General features: G+C 35.1%; 1 protein-coding gene across 6 annotated transcripts in view; it reads left to right on the top strand.

Moving 5' to 3' along the window:
* Positions 1-21,183, top strand: part of LOC114871388 (regulating synaptic membrane exocytosis protein 2) — a 65,746-nt gene that overhangs the window by 37,520 nt on the left and 7,043 nt on the right. For all 6 annotated transcript variants that reach the window (XM_029177342.2, XM_029177248.2, XM_046285349.1 and 3 more), the window contains 10 exons: positions 1,079-1,254; positions 1,946-2,014; positions 5,408-5,532; positions 6,306-6,418; positions 6,825-6,898; positions 7,634-7,692; positions 18,428-18,606; positions 18,894-19,121; positions 19,446-19,777; positions 20,068-20,253. In XM_029177342.2, coding sequence (XP_029033175.1) covers positions 1,079-1,254; positions 1,946-2,014; positions 5,408-5,532; positions 6,306-6,418; positions 6,825-6,898; positions 7,634-7,692; positions 18,428-18,606; positions 18,894-19,121; positions 19,446-19,777; positions 20,068-20,253 — 1,541 coding nt within the window. The remainder of the gene's footprint in view (positions 1-1,078; positions 1,255-1,945; positions 2,015-5,407; positions 5,533-6,305; positions 6,419-6,824; positions 6,899-7,633; positions 7,693-18,427; positions 18,607-18,893; positions 19,122-19,445; positions 19,778-20,067; positions 20,254-21,183) is intronic.

Here is a 21,183-nt window from a genome sequence, read left to right as displayed (position 1 = left end):
AAAATTGAAGTAGATCGCAAACACTAGCTTCTCGTCACTAGAGAAATAATTAGTACCACACCTATTCACCTAATTTCTCCCGAAAATGTATATGTACATTCTAGTTTCCTTAGTTTCCACTATTATCACAGTTTCAGGCCGAATATCCGTGAGTTCCCGGCCCGCGTTTCTAACAAGTCTGTTATTAATCTCGAAGACGAACCAGTTTCTCGATTTTCATTAAGTTCAGACGGTTACGAATTACGACGTTGGTTATTAGTCTCAAAGATGACGACGTTTCTTCCACGCCGAGGAATACCGTGTAACGTTGAATTAAATTAGCTGTCGTTGCTGACAATATCTTGGAGAATCTTACAAATTATTGTAGTAAATAGATAAATTGAAGGAAAAACAAGGAGATTAAAATATTTGGATTTTCCATTTTCTTTTTATTTTATACTTTACATTTTTGGAACGGTGCTTAAGAACTAGCACACAGTAGGTATCTTTTTCTACATGGATGTATTCAAATTGGCCGTATCGATTGCTGGAACCTCGCAGGTCGAGCAGAAACCACAGGGAAATGGCGTGTTTCACTTAATTCAGCGATTTTCGAGCATGATCTCCTTAAGCCACTCGATCTTCTCGACCGTTGCAGAAGCATTTTAAAGCAGCCAGGTCGTTTTAACCACTTCAGTCAAGAGAGCCAGATTAATTAGGATCACGAGAGTGAGAGAGAGAAGGGTAGAAAGGGTACACAACAACGGTTTCCCTAAAGTAGCATGTTTTCCCTATGCTAATTCAGTGTTACCGAGAAACAGGTAAAATATTCGACCGTAATTACGATTGCATTCTAGAATTAAATGAAATTCCACGGAACGATATCTGTTGCTGTTGTTCCGTTTTGAAAAGTTCTGAATTGAATAGGGAATTATGTATTATGGTATTTCAGAACGACTCGCACAACCACGTATACAGGGATTGTAGAAAAATAAATTGCAAATGTGGAATAAATTCAGGCTACTTAGGTTGATTATTTAATAAATAATAGTATGTTTCCTTGTATTTCAAGTAGGAAACCTTGATGTTATGATTTCAGGCCTGACATAAATGCCATCAAGGCTTTGGCATCCTCAGCTCCAGGGGTGGCTAAAGTAGTCCCTCCACCTGCTGTAAATAGGGTTGCAGCTGAAGATCGTGAACTAGCTCGTCAAGGTAGTCTCGTGGATGGAGAGAGCATTAAAATTGTTATCCATCATGCAGATAATGATATGAGTAAGTGTCTCTATTCAGAACTTATCATTTAACCTTCTTTTTCCAAGATCATGTGAGTTTCCAACTCATAACTTATTTTAACTTCAACTACAGTTTAATAAGTTGATTATTTTGAAATACGATTAAATGAGGGTTCATCAGTTTTTGCCAATTTCGATTTTTTTCTTTGAAATAAACTCGAAGACTTGCAACGAGTCTAGGAAACACTAACTCACTTTCTGCGAGAGTGAGCATCGATCGAAAGTTGAATTGGGGATATAAGCGAAATCGTCTTTACGCTACATCGAGCGGAAGTCATGCGTTTGCGTTATAAAAAAGAAATCTGGTCCAATCTTCTTTCAACCCTTAAGGATTTTTCTTTTGTTGCCATTTGGATATTGGATATTGGACAGATTGTGCACTTTTTTAAACGTCATTTTTAAGAAATCACTAATTTCAGTAATTACTAATATTCAGTAAGCAATTAATTTTATTTATTAGCGACCTTCTCGTATAATTATTCATATTCATAGTATATTTCTTTCTGATACAATTGGAGCTATTTTGAAATTTTTTATTCTGACTTTGAATTCGGTATACGTGAAATCACGACTTCGTTTACTTTAGTTTATTGCGTTTGCTGAAACCGGGTCTATAGTAAATATCGCGAATAAATGTAAACATTTACATTGCTTCATATTTTTCATTGCAGCGCCATGGGTAAATGCGAAAAGAAGACTGAAGTTAAGGAGAGACTCAGCCTTGGATAAAGGACACCGAAGTAAGTACTGATATTTCTTTTAAATTAATTGAAACTGATGCATAAAAAGTGCTTCAAATTAATATAATATGAATGTCTTTGAAAAGCTAAACAATTGAATACAATTTTATATCACTGATCGGTGTGCATGTGACATTTAATTACTGTTGTATTTTCAGACGGGTTTGTTCACTTTTCGCTCGTCTAGAATTTCGAGGTAAATTCGTTAGCGTTAAATATACGAGACCCGTTCATTGTTAGAACGAGTAGGGTAATGGAATAAATTAAAATTATTTCGTACGCATTATGTTTCGAAAATTAGATAGCCGGTTATTGGAAGCTTGTTTCGCTCGCTTTTAAACTTTAAAATCTCGATAAATTGATCATGTTATAACTTGCTATTTAAATTGGAAGAATTTTAAATAGAAATGCACGGAAACTGATTTAAAATCAGCGACGGATTAAGGGGAGGTTCAAGGGAGGGGGTTACAACCCCATGCCTCATGAATTTCATCGGGATTAAATTTTTGAATGTTGTCAAAAAATGTACGAAAGTGGAATGAAGTAATTTTCAAACTTCGTACTTTAAACTTTTACTTCTAAGAGGTTTCTATTATCCACGAGTATCGTACTTTGAAAATTTCCAAAGAGTAAAGAAAAGTCATTCCTTAAAAATTCTTTTTTGTTCACTTCTTCTTCGATCGTTTACGGAAAATTTATAGGAACTGTCGCGGGTGTAACTTGCCTCTTACCACCGATGGCAGCAACTGTACCAACTTTATGAATATCGTAAACTTGTAAAAACTCCGGGTCGTAGACGAGGAACGAAAAAAAGCTCATAACGATGACAAATTGAATGACCCGTTTCAGTCCTTGTCCCTGTGAAGGTGAAATTGCATCGAGTATCTTCTGCTATGATTTAGAACAGGATTACAGCAGCAGTTAAATTACTGCTAATAATGAGTCTCTCTAGGATTGTTTAGCTCGCCAGGACGGCGCTTACACATTAATCCTATGGTGGTTCAAAATAAGCTGGGTCAAATTAATTATAAAAAAAAATATATACACTACCCAGCAAAAGTTTGGACTCGTTACAAACATATTTAGCACCTTTTTCTTAAACTTACGAAGCTTCTCTGTGAAAAGTTTCTCTATTTTAAAAAGCATAATATTCTCACAAACTTTTGGAAACTTTTCGATGCAAAAGAAATAAAAAATAATCTTTCTAATTTATACTTTAATTATTAAAATGTATTCTCTAAGGAACATAGTATGTATTATCAAGCTGATAATCCATAGTTCGAAGTTAGCCAGCTTGTATGTCAGGTTTACGCTTCATCAACGAGCAGATCCGCTCGGCTACGCTCGCATTACCCGTACACGTTCGAAAATGGCCTAACTCTGTTCGTCGAATTAATGGGGGAACGGAGAAAGGACGAAGGTGAAACTCGATTTGCGGTGAATCTGGGAGAGAAATTTTCCTGTTACGGTTACCCCCGTTGCAAACGTTAACAAGATGCACCCCCAGGACTATGGTATTTATCGAAAATCGTGTGCCGTAGAGGAACGGGTTGCACGGGCAGCCGATCAGATAATTGCACTGCAACGTCATTACCAGAACAAGCCGGTGGCTCGAGGCCTGATCGTAGGCCCGCTGCTTCCAGGCTTGTTAATTAAGGCTGAATGACGGCTCTTGATTGGCGTTTCTCCCTTCGTCGACGACCCATCAAAACTCTGTTCCATTCTGTCAGACGGAAAAACGAGTAAAACCTTTCATTTTCTATAGTCTCTCAATTTTTTTTTCTCTTTTTGTATTTATTCATTATTATTTCGCTCCATTGCGTGGAAATAATACAATTTTGACGTAGTTTATAAATCTTTTTAAATTGAATTTCAGACATTTTGTAACTTACTAATAGAAGCAAGAAAAAGTAGAAAAAAAACTTTGTGTCTAATGGATAGAACGTGTTCCACGGTAAATCACGAGGTTCTATCTCGTTTTCGGATGGCAGAATGGCGAATCCAGTTGTAAACTGGATTACAAAAGGGAGGACGAGTAGAGGAGCAAGAACACCGGGTGATTCTGACTGAAATTTCCGCGAGATGCTGAAAGATTAACGTCCCTGATTAGCTTAGATCTTTCATTCGGACGGGCAGCGATTCGTTAATCTTATAATTACTGTCGCAGTCAGATCCCTGGTAACCTGTTGCATTAGTGTACGCGTGTGTAACAAAGTTCATTAGTCGTCACGTTAGCATCAAGTTAGCGTCGTGTTAATCACCCTTTTACTTCGTTTTACGAGGAACAGGCAGATGTCAACTGGGGATGTTCTGTTCTTATGTGGTTAACTCGTCATTGTTTATGACTGTTCTGTGCAATATTCTATTAAAAAATAATTTTTCAAATAGTCACCTCATTAAAAAATAAGCAATCTAATATATTATCTAAAAATGTTCAAATTTTTAATCTCCAATCATTCAATAATTAATTTTGATTTTAGATTGCTGCATGAAAAGTATTGCAAAATAATAATTATGATACATCAATTTAAAGTTTAAAGGTCAAAGAAGATTACTACGTAGAGATATCTTTCACTAATGTCCTTAACAGAAAATGGCTCTTATTAATGGCAACTGTGTGGACGTACGTAACTGTAGTTGAAACTTTTCAATTCAGATTGTTAGTTAGAGTGCAAAGGGTTAAATGTTATCTAGTTTGTGCGGCGAACGGAAACGGGAAGTCGTTCTTTCATACGTACAGTAACACAATCTCAACGAAAGGATGTCGTTTGTAGATGTCACGTAATAAAGTTGTGTCTTGACATTCGGTGGTATCGATCGGCACCGACATGACAGGAAAGCAAGTGTTGTATCGCGTTATAACTCGAGAGAACTCGTTTAATTTACAATTTCGTACAAAAGACCGCACTTTAGATATGTTGAAATTTTAAACTTCCAACGAGCTACGATGAATACCAATTTACAAACATAAAGGCCACCCTTTACGCGAGCTTTTTTCCAACCCTTTACCCCATTTCCGATATTATTTATCATTCGACAACCACAGTGTACAATGAATTTTTAAATTTCGTTAAAATAACGTTTTTTTTTTACCCGAATTAACGATTGCAAGAGACGATAACTATGAAACGCTTTTTTAAAGTAATCGAGGGGATGAAAATTAGTTTCTTTTTATTTTTATTAATCTTTTAACATTTCTTACATTCATTTGAATAATTATTATTTTACTTTAATCTACATTTATTTTGAGTCACCAAATATATTTCAAAATTGCGTATATCATGCTTTCCATAAAAGCACGAGGAAATGTGTCATGAGATGGTAGTTGTGTCATAAACCAAATTGCGCATGTTAGGTCGACAGGTATGTTAAACATTCAACTGCCTTTTACAGCGGCTGGTTTTGGACTAAGAGTGGTGGGTGGTAAAACAGGAGCTGATGGACGTACTTTCGCATATGTGATGTGGACGGTGCCAGATGGGCCAGCAGCAAAAGCTGGCATACAACGTGGTGACAAGGTAAGAAAAATTGAGAAATTTTTTCCCCACCGTAATGCATCCGCTTAAATAACATCATTTTATTAAAGAAATTTATCGCTTTGTATACATTCTTTTCACCCAAATTCCTTGTTTTCTAAAAATCAAATAAATGAATTTATTTAATAAATAAAATTTGTCTCTTCAAAATAGAGCTATAATTTAAAGAATCAATTATCGTATAATTTAATTTATATAGAAATTGAAAATTTGAAAAGATAATAAATCATGATAAAATCTACCCCATCTCTAAAAGGAGTTAATGGATTCTATTGAATTACGTTTATTGATCACCTGTTATAAGCAACGATTTAATTATATTCTAAAATATTTGATAGCTATTTAGAACTGAATTGGAATAAAGAGAATATCCTGGCAACGTGCGCTCGCTGCTAAGTGGGTAACGTTATTGTAAGCGGTTAATGCGTGCGAGTATCGACAACCATTCTCTCCAGCTGTGATTTTAATTAAGTTATCGACAGCTGCGCGCACCTGAAACCTGCCACAATCGCAAACGCCGATTAGAAAGCTACATCCTACGAAATCGTACGAATTCAATTCACGCGTATAATCTTTTCATTCTATTCTATTAATCCTTGAATGCAAAACTAATTTTTCTTTTTATGTATTAGAAGAATTATAAGTAGACAAAATTCTAATTCAAGATTGCTGAATACGAGCGAGGAATCATGTCCTGCATAATTTGAAAGATTTGTTTGAAAATAAAATCAAAAGACTTTCAACCTTCTTTTCAGGTGTTAGAATGGGGTGGCGTTTCTCTGGTGGATCGAAGTTTCGAGGAAGTGGTTCAGATAACCGAGCGTGGCGACGACGTGATCGAGCTAGTTGTCGAACATGCTGCGGACACGTAAGTACCTGTGAAAGAGAAAAGAAAATAGAAAAAAATTATTGCAAAATAATAGATCAATCCTATCCTAGAATTTATCCCCGTAACAGCGATTTTATCGTACGTGCCAGTGTACAACATAGGCAAAGATATAATGATTTTTTCAAATTTTTTACTACCCCAATGCAGGCTATCAAAACCTAATAATTTTTATTTTTTTTTCCATAACTAATATTTACAATAATATGAAAACTCGAAATTTTGTTAAGGGTGTTTCCACCCCTAGAATTGTTCGAAAGTGCAAAGTTTAAACCGTGGATCTTGCTTCGTTTGTAATATTTATCAACACCCTAATTTTCAAATTTGATTCCGGTGATACTTCTACTTTAAGTAGATTCGAATATCGTTGTGTGACATTTTTACACAGCGGGGATTTACCAGAGGATCTAGCCGCTGTGCCGTCATCGGGAAAAGTGGCAGGAAATATGGGCCTACTGATGGGTGAGTAGAAAACAAAAGCATCATCGTATCAATCGTTAGATTCTAAAGTATCGTTTGAAGTGCATCGTCGGCTTTAAAATCGATACGAACCAGGATTTGTCGGTCTGCTCTGCAGAGAAACGTTTCGAGAACGGGAAACGAGTAGATTATTCGATCTTGTACAGTAATAGTTCATTCATTTCGCATCTATCGGATTAACCCTTTCATTGCTATTGGCGTGTGTAGGAGTCTCAGAGCTTATAACTAATTTTAGTAGCACCGCCAGGTCATCCCGAAAAGCTTGTGCCATTTATGGAATATTTTGTTTTATATGCATAAAGAAGAGTGGGATGCGAAAATAACTATAATAGATACATATAAAATCCATGAAAAGTGAGTTTCACTTTTTGGGATGACTTAATAGTATTGAAATCCCTAATGAACTAATTAATTATTTCCAATACTAATTGCAATGTTAATCAACCATTTACAATTTCTATCTTTTCTCTTAGCAATCTATAATTCTAGCAACAAATGTGATTAATAATTATTCATTTCTGACGTTGATTAATTCTTTTATTAATATTGAAAGTTTCTTAAAGATATTGATTTGGCATTGAAAGGGTTAAATTTTACTGGCTATAACATTAACGTTTCTTGAATGAAATTCTTTTTTACACACTAGGAGAGATCCCATTTTATTTGATTTCTCTATGCTGCAGCTCTACTCAAGAATCTAAAATATTTTTATTACAGAAGGGGAAACGGATAAAACGCCCTCCTCACCGACTCGCAGGAAACTGCCAAAGACGCCGGTATAACGAGTTCATAAATTGCCACCTACACGTGACCGTCTGTCTCTATTTCTTTGTTCTATTTCTCTCATTTCCACGCAGTGTTACACGCATACGTATATACCACACGGGTGAAAAAAAAAAAAAAAAATCAGAGAATTAAAGCTCGATTAGACCGAGTTTCGTTTAGCGTAGCGGATACGAGCGTCTCAGCAAACACCACTAACACTTTAGTAACAGGAAGGAACTTACACCCCACCCACTATTTCTCTCTGTTTCACTTCCTTTCGAGTCTTTCGCTTTGTATATACATATATACATGTATCTCATAAATCCGTATCCGATGCGAGTACCGACCCCCATTCAACTTTTTGCAACGCACTTGTGTTACCTGGCACGTGAGCACACCGGAAGTACCCATCTTATAGAACGTAAAAGGTCGCGTTCGAATGTAAATAACAAGCGTGTGTTGTTCGATGCAAAGGAATGTAGAAATATTCCTTGCATCGATTTTATCCGAGGAAAGAACGGAGGATACAATGGGGTGGGGGAAAATCGAGCGATTAAACATCGAATTTTTTACTTTTTTATCATTCCTTTTTTTTATGGGGTGATTCAAATAACTGGGACAAGTCGTATCTTTTCTGGCCTCCTGCATCGTCGTTTTAAAAAGAATAAAAATATTTGAACCGGTCACATCTATTTCTGACATCTCTTTTCAATTGCAATTAAATACGAGTGATTCGTCCCAATTTTATTTTTTTTTGGATCGCCTATTTTTTGTTTCGCACTTGAAGAGATCCGGTATTGGAACTCCGTCCCAAAAATTGACGACAGTTCTTTGAACATCAACGCGTTTTACCAGCTTCGACCGAGTTTTGCGTTTGAAATTCTGCCTGGCTGCACGTTTAAGCCTCGAAACGTGATTGTGAATGCGTGAAATTTATGCATCGCTTACACTCAAACGAATTTCCAGATTTTAGAAACTTAAAGACGATCGAGCATTATTCTTTTTCAGTCGAATGCATAATCTCCGCTTTTCGCATTTTAAGTGCATTTTAACGAAGAATCTTGCAAGTCTGAATTTTATAAATCTAAAGACGGTCGATTATTCTTTTTAATTGCATTTCTTTCCAGCTACCCTGAAATTTGTATCCTTTAAATAGATATAGAAAAATGTGGTAAGTGTGTCGTGAAATACAACAGAGACCAAATTTTATACTAAATATTTGTATGAAAGTTAAATGTTATCAAGTTTTCATAGGGACTTAAATGAAATTTTTCATTTTCTACCCCAATTTCACGTACATATCGGAAATGAACGTATCTGTTTTCGATTTTGCACTTTTATATCGGTGTTTAATAATCTATCAATTAATATACATTGTTGCAATAACGAATATTCAATGTTTTAAGAACGTTTAATTCTCCATCACGTACGGAATTCCGGAACGAATTAAAAACCATCGTTTTATCGATTTCATAAAGCACCGAATATTTCAAGAATTTTATATCGAACATTCTACACCGAATGGACAATTTTTTTCCAGAAAAAAATTGATAAAAAAACAAACAAAAATATTGATTGAAAAATATATTAATTGATAATTCTTATCGACTCTTTGTTTTTTAACCAATATTTCAATTTAATAAAATCGATGGATTCTGAAAATAAATATTCAACCGTGGACGTGGTATTAAATAAATAAATAAAAAACACGTTCTACTCTATTATTATTTTCATCACGTTTTGACCTATTTTTTGAAGATCCCCTTCGAATTTTATTTACTGTAGACCATCAATTTTTAATAAATTGAAAGATTGGTATGAAAAAAAGGTTGAGAAATATTATTAAGAAACTGAAAATTTCAAGTTTTTAACTTTTTGATATTGCACGATTAAACAATGAATAAAAAATCGTCCAGTTTGTAAATTCTGACAATCCATTTTGATAATACGAAAAGTATCATTCTTTCGGTATTATTTATTGACCTGTTTATATTTTATATTTAAGAATTATCGTAAAAAGATTTTCCTCCGTTCTATCTGTCGGAAAAATCGCGGAAAAAAGCAGGTAATAGAACTAATTTCGGTTTTCGCAACGGATTAAGGAAAACGTAGGCGTAGATGTACAGGAACCGGAAGTAATCGCGGAGAACCGGAAAAGGGTTGATTCCTCTTGCAAAGATAAGTTGAAATTGAATAGAATTTGTTTGCCAGAAACGCGTACTATAATAATTAACCTACTTCTAGTTTTTAAAATTGATTATTACAAAAGTAATTACAAATTCAAATGTTACATGTTTTCTCGAAAACAAAAGCTTATCAAAAAATACTTCATTCTACATTTTCGACCTATTTTTGTACAAAGAATTTCCCATTTTACGTTTGCACCAGAATGACAACCGGATTCTGTACGTATAAACGAAACAAAGTTGTGACGTTTCCCGTGAATCCCGAGTCTTTCCACTAAAGATTATCATAGAAATGAACTTGTACGCTTTTAATTGATGTCTCGTTCGATAAACGTGCGTCCCAAAGAACGTTAATCTAATATACGTAGAATTAATTAAGAACTATGAAGGAGAATCGAAAGAAAAGAAATGAAATGCTTCCTTCTGTCAAGTCTAAGTGCTATTAGCTAGGATACACACCCACTCATAAGTGTGTAATATAACAAGTGTTGTTGGCTTGCTTGATTACGACTTTGCTATCACTTTCTTTATAAGAAGAACCGAGCACGCTATATGTGAAATCGTAACTACGTGTCTCTCTTTTTGGGATGAAACTGTAAATAATTATACAGGGTCTCTGACAATAGGTGTACGTCGTATATAAGATGTTAATCAGTGGCTAAGAGAACTTTTGATGAGCAACATTTTTCAATGTTGTGCAAGGTGAAAGAGTTTATTTTTTAATTGATTGTGAGGCTTGATTGAAGCATACAGAAGGTGTTCAAAAGAAAGATAGAACCTTCGACTTGAAAAGATTATAATATTCATTGAGAGGAGTGAAAAATGGTCTTGAAAGAATCTGAGTGTTGCAAGGTGTTGCGAAAATTACATTTCATACCAAAAGTATGTTAATTACGATACTCACATGCGTTAATTCACCATTTTTTACTCCTCTCAAGGAACAGTATAAGCTCACAAAGTCTTAGATTCTCTTTTTTTAGACACTCTTTATGTACGTATTTTTTTCCTCTTTTTTTCTGCGAGGAATGAAAGAAAATGGGCAGTTCGTGTTGCTTTCGAATATACAGAGGCTACAATCTCGTGTCTTATCTTCAATGGAGCAGAAAGCATCTGATTTACAGAATTCTGTCTTGATGTTAACTTATATAATATTCTATATTATAGATTGTAATATTTCATAGATTTCAAAGCAAATAGTAAAAATTGTAGATAACTCTTAGAAATACTTATTAGTGAATTGAAATTACTTAAATAATTTTAATTTTACAATTAGTCATTTTGGAAAAAATCTTTTTAAAAAGAAAAAAATTATTTTACTATAATTATTTGGAGTTGTTACGAATATTCTACTATGGATTAATTGGTTCAATATTGTTGATTTTATTATATCATGAAATCGTATTCCTTGGGTGGCTAACGTCAATTAACAGCGGTTGCTCAATTCTACCATGCTTATGGAATTGACGTTGGTCATCCAAAAGGAGTGCACTCGCCCTTTGACGTCAATTGGGATCAAGCTCCGTTGAATGGGATGAAATTTTATATTTAGTCCTCGTCCATTTTATACCGGAACGTACGTAACCACGTTTATTTCCATTTATCGAATGGTTTTCGTGGTAAATTATTCGTTACTGCCACTCGAAACGAGAAAGCGTTTGACGTCAATTTATTAATACGATGGAATACTTTCATCAAATCCCTTTATGAATAACAGAGTTATCTACAATCATACTTTGAGATCAAAGTTGTACGTGTACACGTGTAGTCCTGAATGGACGATACAAATAGTCGAAATGGTTCTTCTGACTGGTAGAACTTTGGTTAGAAATTTTGTGAGGATTGCTATTGTTATTATATTATTTCTCAGTTCTGTCTTTATTACTTATTAAAATATTTAAAATAAACTTTTATCTACAATTGAATTTTTGAAGTTTATAAATTTTTAAAAAATTTTTGCTTCTTTAATAATTTTAATTTTGCTTGCCAGAAGAACCATCAATTAGACTATTTTTTGTTATCAAATATCAACGCCCTTTTCTAAAAAGCTTATGCAGATGCTTTCTTTTAGTCCATTTCAGTCCACCATCCTCATTAAGGGGTATCAAATTTGAACTCTTCATGATTATCTTAATTTGCTATTTTTATGTTACAATGATGTGTTCAGTGCCAATGACCTCATATCATTATCATATCATAGACCTGGGCAGCTCATGCCCTTCTAGAACCAAATCAAATAAATATGGTACATAGGTCTTTTGCAATAGTCAATTAAATATTCATTTTTATTCAATAAAAAGAGAATTGATTTCATGAAATTTCTGGATTATTGATAGGAATAGGGTATTCGATTCTTCCCTTAGTTTTGTGGATGCTCACTATAAGTCGGGTTAATCGAGGAAGGTGGACGCAATCTTCGTTGCTTGAATTTCCGCTGTTCGAAGGAGCGCACGACAATCGATCTATCTAGATAATCGCTAAGAAAAAACCGTGTAAATTGGTCAGTTATGTGTGTAAAGTAGAGTAGAGAAGCGAGCGTGAACAAAAAAAAAGAAAAAAAAAAATAGACACTCGAATCTATCAATCTATTTTGCGCTATCTGTCTGTATATAACTCGAGGAAGATGTATCCAAGAGAAAAGAATTTCTCGAGTGTATGCAAAGTCTGTCGCAGAAGAAAGCGCAAAGCGGAATATTAATCTGAAAAAAGCTGATCCCTCGATACCTTGGCGAGAGAGAACGAATGTTACACGCTTTCCCCCGTCTGCTTTATCCGCGCGAAAGGGAATTTCATAGCTTTTAAAAAGATCGAAAAAGATCCCTTTAGTTGCGTTACATCTGATTACGCAAGGGAACGGAACACGAGAGTGTCAGTTGGGGGTGAGTTGCGTCGTCGGCGTTCTTCTCCCTTTCTTCCGCTTCGTTTCCTGTACGATTCCGTTTCAACGTCGACCGAGATCAAACTTTTCAAGATACAGAGAGATCATTGGCAGAAGATTTCATCTGCACAGATTGAATCGATCTATTTGCTCGACGTTATCGTTCATCGACAATGATTAGGATCAATCGTTCACAAAATATGAATAAAATAATTATCGTGGCATATTAAAAGGAAAATAATGTTACAAAAATAGAAATACATAATTTTGAAAATTTTATGATTCGTAATTTTAATGTTAAATTGGTTTGATTAAATTAATAACATTTCAGTTTTGTTTTAATGTGGATGTTGATAAATTTGTATTTATAATATAGTTGGCAATTTTTAATTATTAAGATAATTATTAAGGTCCGCCACGGACCTATATATAGGGCCCTCTCCCACGCATCGTTATTTTCCTCGGAGCCACCGAGGGGGAAAGGTGGGAGTTGGTGACTTCCCTATTTTCCCTGGGGAAGCTTAATTTAATAGTGAGTGTATTTTTAATCCTTTTTTTTATATTCTGTATGTCGATGAAAGATATCGTTGGTCGAATGGAATCACCGCAAGCTCTGTAGATTAGATTTCTGTCAATGATATCCATGTACTCCTAAAGTTCATGCTTTGATGATCGATGAATATCATACTTTTTAGCTGGTAGTCGATGATCTGACTTTTAGGTCGCGAGTGGTCGAGAACAATGCTCGTCGTAATCCAAAACTTACATATATTCCACGCAAATCGTCCTCGAATCTGTGTAACCGGATGTAAAGATAGATCAAAATAAACTCAAAGGAGAAACGAAGAAAACAGAGGAGAGAAACTCTTGCGCGATAGATCTTCTCTTTGCTTATTTTCCTTCATCAGATTTACGTATACTATCGTTCCTTTCATACCCGAACACTGTATATTTACTATTTTTTAAGTATCTGAAAATTTTATTAATCGAGATTCATTTCTTCTTCCTTTCTATGAAATTATTAAATATAACAGTAAATTATTGTTTATTTTGGTACATAAATAATTATTTATGTACTACATTAACACTTATATACAGTGTGTCCCGCGTAACTGGAAACACTCCATTATTTCCTAAACTATTAAAGATACAAGAAATTGCTTTGGTGGTCATTGCATGGTAAGAAGGAGCAACATTTTGACGTAGACGAATTTTTTTCTGCATTATTATTTTCAAAAATATAATGGCAAATTTGGTTTTTCAAATGGAACTATCAAATGATCGAAAGAAAAATATACATACATATAATTCCATTTAAAAAACCAAACTTTGCCATTATATTTTTGAAAATAATAATGCAAAAAATAATTCGTGTACGTCAAAATGTTGCCCCCTCTTACCATGCAATGACCACCAAAGCAGTTTCTTGTATCTTTAATAGTTTAGGAAATAATGGAGTGTTTCCAGTTACGCGGGACACACTGTATATATTTTTTAAATATAGGTAGTAGTGTAATATCTAATTATTTTAATTAATTTTGTAGCATCTATCATAGATATTTCTTAAAAACTTTATTTCATAGAAAGTATAAAAAGTTTTCAGGTATTTATGTACGATAGTGTACGTATAAAAGTGTACAAATGTGAACACACACACCAGAGTGACAGAACTACAAATACGATCGAATGTGTATATGTTAATGATTGAATGAGGGTGTGTGTGTATATATGTACTTTTCTTCGCCACCCTTAGTGCTTTTCTTTTTACCTTTCAACTATTATACTTTCCTCTGTCTGTTTTTACACTTCTGTGTTCTTTATTACCCTGTACGGCTCTATGAAGCTGCACGTAACATTTTTCTCTCTGTCTATATATATATATATTTTTGAATTCTACTTCCGGTGACGTCCTCCATCGCATCGACGTTTATCCACGTGTATTTCTCTGTAACCTTGAGTCTTATCATGTGTACACCTGTAATTGTTCTGCCTACCCCCATTTTTTGTCATCATTCGTTCCCTTAAAGAGATTGTTCGGCTACGAAAATGAGACTAAAAGAGAAATAGACCCGCTGACGAAAGACAAAAGAAAAGGAAATGTAAGTTGTCCATTTTGAACTGAACTTAGCATATTGGCCCTCCATGCTACTCTCTCCCAACTGGCACGACTCTAGTTGTATATTAGCGTTCATTTTCTTTTGCGGCTCGTCTATTTGCGTTCCTTTTCCTTTTCTTGTTCATTTTTCTTCTCCTCAGTTTCCTTACTTATCGTTTTGTTCTGTCGTTTAGGGTATGGCTAATTCATCGTTTAGCAGTGACAAGCTCATAGTTTCTTCCGAATATTTCCTTACTTTTCTGATTATTCCATTCCTTCGTTTCACAAAATTCAATGAAAATATATAATATATTGGTTATTAATAGTGTTGGGTATTAAAGGACTAAAATTGTTTTTTTAATTAACCAATTAACAGTCGGTGTTGAAAAGATTGAAAATAAATTAGCACAGTAGTCTTAACAAAATCACTTGCAAATTAAATTACAGATTAATACAAAATAGGTCATTAATGAGTTAATTATTAATCATAGTAATATTATAATTATTTATTCAGGATACAACTGTTCAGGTTTTAATTTAATCTTCCCACTAGTTATTTGCAATAATTTATTAATTACGATTGGCAAACGAATCTAATTTAGTTCAAAGTATTAAACATTGAAACGAAGGGTGAATCTCTTTTTCTTTCTCCTCTATCGCTCCCTATCTTTCATTTCTTTTTTTTAGCTCTCGTTCTCTCTCTCTATCTTTCACTTTCTCTAGCTCTTTGTTCTCACTTGTTTGTCTATCTGTCTGTTTGTACATACGTCTAATCTACCCACGTAACGATTTTTAGTTCGTATACGCTGAATTTACACGAACAACATACTCCTCCTGAATATCACGTATACGTCCGCCAAACGTCCGAGGACTTCCTTTATCGATCGACCACCACCACTGAAGGGACTTTTTGAAAATTTTTCGCTGGAAACGAAACGTGCGGGCGTTTGGCTTACGCTTTCCCCAGAATTTTTCAAAATACATCAAAGGAAACCGTGGCGCTTTGAAAATTTCGGTATTCGTGGTGAACTTTTAGCAAAGTTCATTAAAACTTCCGGTTACGAAGGATTCTAGTAATAGCCATTATTTGTACTGCCTCTTGAAATATTAAAAAAATGATGAGTTTTATAATTGATCGCGTTCGATTTGTAGAATCCAATTTTTGTATAATTAATAACTTAACCGCCATCTACGAAATATAAATTGACTTTTTGTATACTTTTCTCTTTTTTCGAATATTTTTCTGAGTGAGTGTACAGTTTCCATAGTATCCATTTTCTCGCAGTTCAGTAATTCAATAAACGAACTTAATTGCTTCGTTTTAAAGTCTCCAAATTGTATCTATACCCACACGGCGTTGTACACAAAATCCACTCACGTGCAACGAAACGTGTGCAATTTAATGAAATTTATTAGTAGGTCCGTACAAATTGGTTGCATTCATCAAACCAAACAAACGTGCACCTTGAAATTAAATGGCACATTACGTGCAATTAATTGATCCACCTGACTAGACTCAATTAATGGCAGACGCAATTATCTGACAAATTAATGAATCGAACGGGATCAAGAAGCTAAATCAGTTTAAGAGGGTATTCCCATTTGTAGGGGCCATTTTTAAGCAATTTTTCAAATTAAATTTTAAGTTTAATTAAGTTATTAAATGTTGTTTAAAGTCCTTTAAAAAAAAAATTGTGTATTAAAATTTCATTAAATTTTAGTTCTAAAAGTTACTTAGCAACGGTCCCTCCTAATGGGAACACTTCCTTAATTAAAATCTCGTTGAAAAAAGATAAACAGGAAAGAGATCGGTGATGTGATTATTTTGCGATTGGAAAAATATGAAATCCTAGGGGAAAGCGTATGCAAGAAAAAAAAAGAAATCGTAGCCTGACATCGATGGCACATACAACATCAACGCCATGCATTAAATCCTCGCGACTCCGCTTCGGCTTTAAAGGTATTCGCGCGAAGAAGCACGAGTACCGATGGTATTATTTTTCCTCGTTAGAGAAGGTTATCGATGGCGAATCGGAAGAGGTAGAAAAATCAATGCGGTACCGCGATGCTCGAGCTACCATATTTCATTTCCGCTATGTTCCTTGCGTTCACCAGTGGCCTGTGTTAATCTTCGCGTTCCAGGATAACTTTAAGGCCGAAAAAGCGCCGCGACGACACGCACACCCTTAGCTTGCGTAGAGATTTTTCAGCGAGTAACAATTTTAGAGCACGATCACGTATTGCCTCTAGTCAGTGGCACGATTTTTATCTCTCTAAGTGGCAATTTGTTCATTCTAGTATTTCGTAATAATAAAAATATTTTTCTCTTCCTTTTTTTTAGGCGATAACCATCCTTTTTAACAATAGAGTAGGTAGAATTGTGTAATTGTTTCGTCCTAAATTTTTCTTATAGGTGTAATGTATTGTAGTTTGTATGATTTAAGAAACTATAAGCTATCATGATTAAGGAGTGCTGTTTAATTAATAATTATTTCCAAGGGGTAAAATGATATTTTTGTGCCACTTAGAGAGGTAACACTGTACGTACAGTCGGGGAAAACGGTACGTGCAGAATAAAAATGGTAAACGAACGAATTTTCCTGTTCTCGTTGCTCGATTAGCCAATAAATTAAATTTAAGAGAGAGAAGATATTGAAATTAAGATGAAGCTGTACCAGGGACTCCGATGAAGAACCAATGGAATCAAAGGAAGAAAGAAAATATATGGAAATGTGAATCAACGAGCGGTTGTTGCGATAAAGACAATATGGAAACGAACCCTTTTCTTGGCTGTATCGTACAAGTCAGTGATGGACAACAATTAATTATGAAAAAAAAAGAAAATATACATCCTAGGTTTGAATTGCAAACTAAATTAATTTTCTTTTTATGTAACATTATTTACAAAATTATTTTTAATATAATTAATTCCAATTTGCAGCTTTTAATAGAATAATTAAATCTTAATTATTCCACAGTAATATAGCCATATTATAGCGCGGCATACTATAATATATACAATAATTAACACGTTGAATACTGGTATTACAAATTTAGTGTAATTGAATAATTAAAAGAGAAATGATCAAAGAAAATTTTAAGCAAAGTCACAAATGGAAAGTTTGTTATTTTAAATTATAATAATTTCAGGTATCGATGATCATAAAAGTGTATAAAATATAAATATTGAGAAAAAGTTGTCAAACACAGGTTGTCTATCACTGATAACCATTATCACCTTTCTGTAGCTGTAGATATAAAAAAAAAAATTTCCATGAAAATTCAAAGGCTAAAGTTATCCTCTGTGTCATAGATGGCTCGCTCTTGTTCGTTTGACATCTACAACTATCCTTTCATAAAAAAGCTTTTGCATGAGGGAATGAATCCGTTTTCCACCGAACACCCTTGTATCTGAGAGTCACGTGTGATGCACAGACGTGTTTAATGCTTTGTCGATTGCTTCCCTTGATCATCATCACGAGGATCACGTCTCTGTTCATTCGTAGGCTCTGCGATTTTATTTTCTTTCCTGATCTGATAGCTGATTCGACAGAACGGGAGGAACTGTACCGATTTCTCCTCTATTTTAGGAACAAATTGCAAAGGAGAAGCAAGTGAGTGGACGAGTTCAGATTCAAGTATCCTACGAGGCGGAACGGAAAGAATTGATCGTTTCCGTTTTTATGGCCGACGATTTGTGCGCGAGGGAGGATACAGGATACGGTACTCTACCGGAAGCTTATGCCAAACTAGTCCTTGTTCCCATTTGGTAAGTGTTCGTGTCAATGAAAGTAGCAAAATTAATAATGCCAGGTGTAATCTTAATAACGAATAATTTTATTAGTAATTTAATTAGGGATAGATACAGAAGCGTAATTTTTTGGAGAAGGTATAATTTATTTTAAAGTCAATCCTCGGGTCAGCTCGCATTGTATACAATATTTTATATTATCCACAAATTAATTATTTAAAAATTTCATAACTCCACCTTTTAATTTGTCCTCAAATTCAACATCGATAATGATATTAATATTATTATTCTTCTGTGTATTCCAGCGCTGATCAGATAACTTTGAAAACGGCAGTGGCCGAGCCAACTCAAAAGCCAATTTGGAATGCAACATTACTCTTCTCCGGTGTCGACGGCGAAAGTTTCTGTTCTTCCGACAAGAAACGATCGATCGAAGTGACTCTCTGGGATTTCTGTCCCGACGGCGATAATGTTTTTCTCGGCGAATGCAGCGTCGACTTGGAGGCAGCTCTGAATAACGACAGAGCATGTTGGTAAGTGTTACCATACTGTACCAAAAACGCCATTCAGAAGAGTGGAGATGTTCATTCTACTACCTTTCCGTATTTACCCTTTATGGCCTAAGTCCGCCTCCTAAGGACAAATCCAATTAGCATTCGTTGATTAGAGAGCCAAAACCCAAGGGAAATGGCGTCAGGAACCATTAAGAAGGAACGGGAAAACTTTTTCCTTAGATGTCTAAAATTCTACAAACAATTTTCAGTATATTAAAATAAAAACACCGAGCGTATCGGTATTCCGTATCCGAGAATAAAATATCGATGAAAGAGCAATATTCTTGAAAAAATTCCTCACAGGTATCGGCTGGAAGATCCCCGCGGTCTCCGTGCGAGCAAATCACCATATTGTTCGCCCCGAAGCTCGTTTTCCATGGAGGTTGCTCAAAGATTGTTGCGAAAGACGGAACTACGGGAAAGAAGTTACAGCGATGATACGCAAAGCGACAGCGGAAGTCCAGAACTCGGCTTTCTGCATCCGGATCACGCTTGGCATGCAAATTCGAGAAGAGGATCCAGTCAGTCCGAGCAGCTGGAAGTCGAACCGTACGAACTCAATAGAGATTACAGTAGATCTTTGCCTGGTAGCCGGCGAAGTAGCTTTCAGAGTCAGGGCGGTACCGACAGTAAACGTAAGTTCCAGCAGAAATATTCTAAAACTATTAGATATAGAATAGAATCTTGCATGGAAACAGCAAACTGAAGACGAAACTTAGGAGTGGCGAACTTTTTTTTTCATAAATCGTAGAGGATGTAAAGGGATGAATAGCAATATTTTTGTAGAAATCTGCAAGCAACGGGGACCAGAGTCAGCAGAACATAAAAATAATCAACTGTCACGTCTATCGACCTTGTTTCCATAATTTCGTTGAATATTAGATTTCAAGGTCCCACGGGGTTATTTTGACATTTCATTTCGCAGGAGGAAGCATGGGGGAGGCTGACATGCCAGCCATAGTGCATTACAACCGCGATCGTCGACGTAGCTCGTTCACCAGACCCATGAGGGATCCAGAGGAAATCATGGAGGGTCTACGGTCGCTGAAAGCCGCGAAAAGGGAACTAGGCAGGACGATGAGTCTCTCCGGAGACAAAAGACGCGAAAGCCGTGAGTATCGTTACGTTGCTTCTTTTTATTTTTTGGCCATCATTATTCGCCTAACCATCCGCCCGTTCGTTCGTCAATTCCTTCATTCATCCGTGCAATTGTTTGCCTGTCTGTCTATCTGTCTGTCTGTCCGTCTGTCTTTCACCCGCACTCTATATTACCTCCTTTCTCTCTTATTCTCTCACCACCACCGTTCTCAATCGTTGGATCGTTGCTTCGAACGATCCGTATTCGTCCAAAGAGACGATCAGCAGATCGAACCTTCCTCGTCGGACAACGTCGTGCGTATCGTACGCATGCGAATATATGTTTTCTGCACGTACTTACACGTATGAGAGGCAAATTAAAAAAGATGGTTCATTGATTTATGGAAACTGTAGAGCGCCATTAGCGAAGAATAACGATCCTTTGTATTACAAAATACATTTGTATTTATTGCTTTCTTTCATGGCTCGGTACGATGAATGGAGATAATTAAGAGATAGTTTGTTATTTAATTGAAATTAATGGAGAAAGAAATTTTCTTTGTAAGGAAAAGTTATTTGCAATTGAAAATGATGGAGTTTGGAGCTGTACTTTTGTGAATTTCTTTTTGTTTAGCTAAGCACTTAAATCTCTAAACGAGACTTTAATTAATTTTATTTAATTTAAATTTTTCTATTATTTTGATATAGGGATTTTCATAAAAAATTACCCTCTTTGATTTTCCATTATCTTTTCAATAAATATAATTATGAGGATTAATGAATTAAGTAAAGAATTATTTGTTACATACGTGTAGGTCCGTAATCATTTGTGTACATTTATATGCGTCTCGTCACTTCATTCACAAGCCTTTGATATCTAACAATTGTGAGTGTCTCCGACGTGTCACCATGTATCACTTTTTCTCTATCTCAATCTCTTGCACTCTTCAATTTCGTCTGTTCT

The sequence above is a fragment of the Osmia bicornis genome, chromosome 4, assembly GCF_907164935.1.
Source record: "Osmia bicornis bicornis chromosome 4, iOsmBic2.1, whole genome shotgun sequence".
NCBI lineage: Eukaryota > Metazoa > Arthropoda > Insecta > Hymenoptera > Megachilidae > Osmia > Osmia bicornis.
The sequence above is the reverse complement of the archived record's forward strand: the minus strand, read 5'-3'. Positions and strand labels throughout refer to the sequence as shown.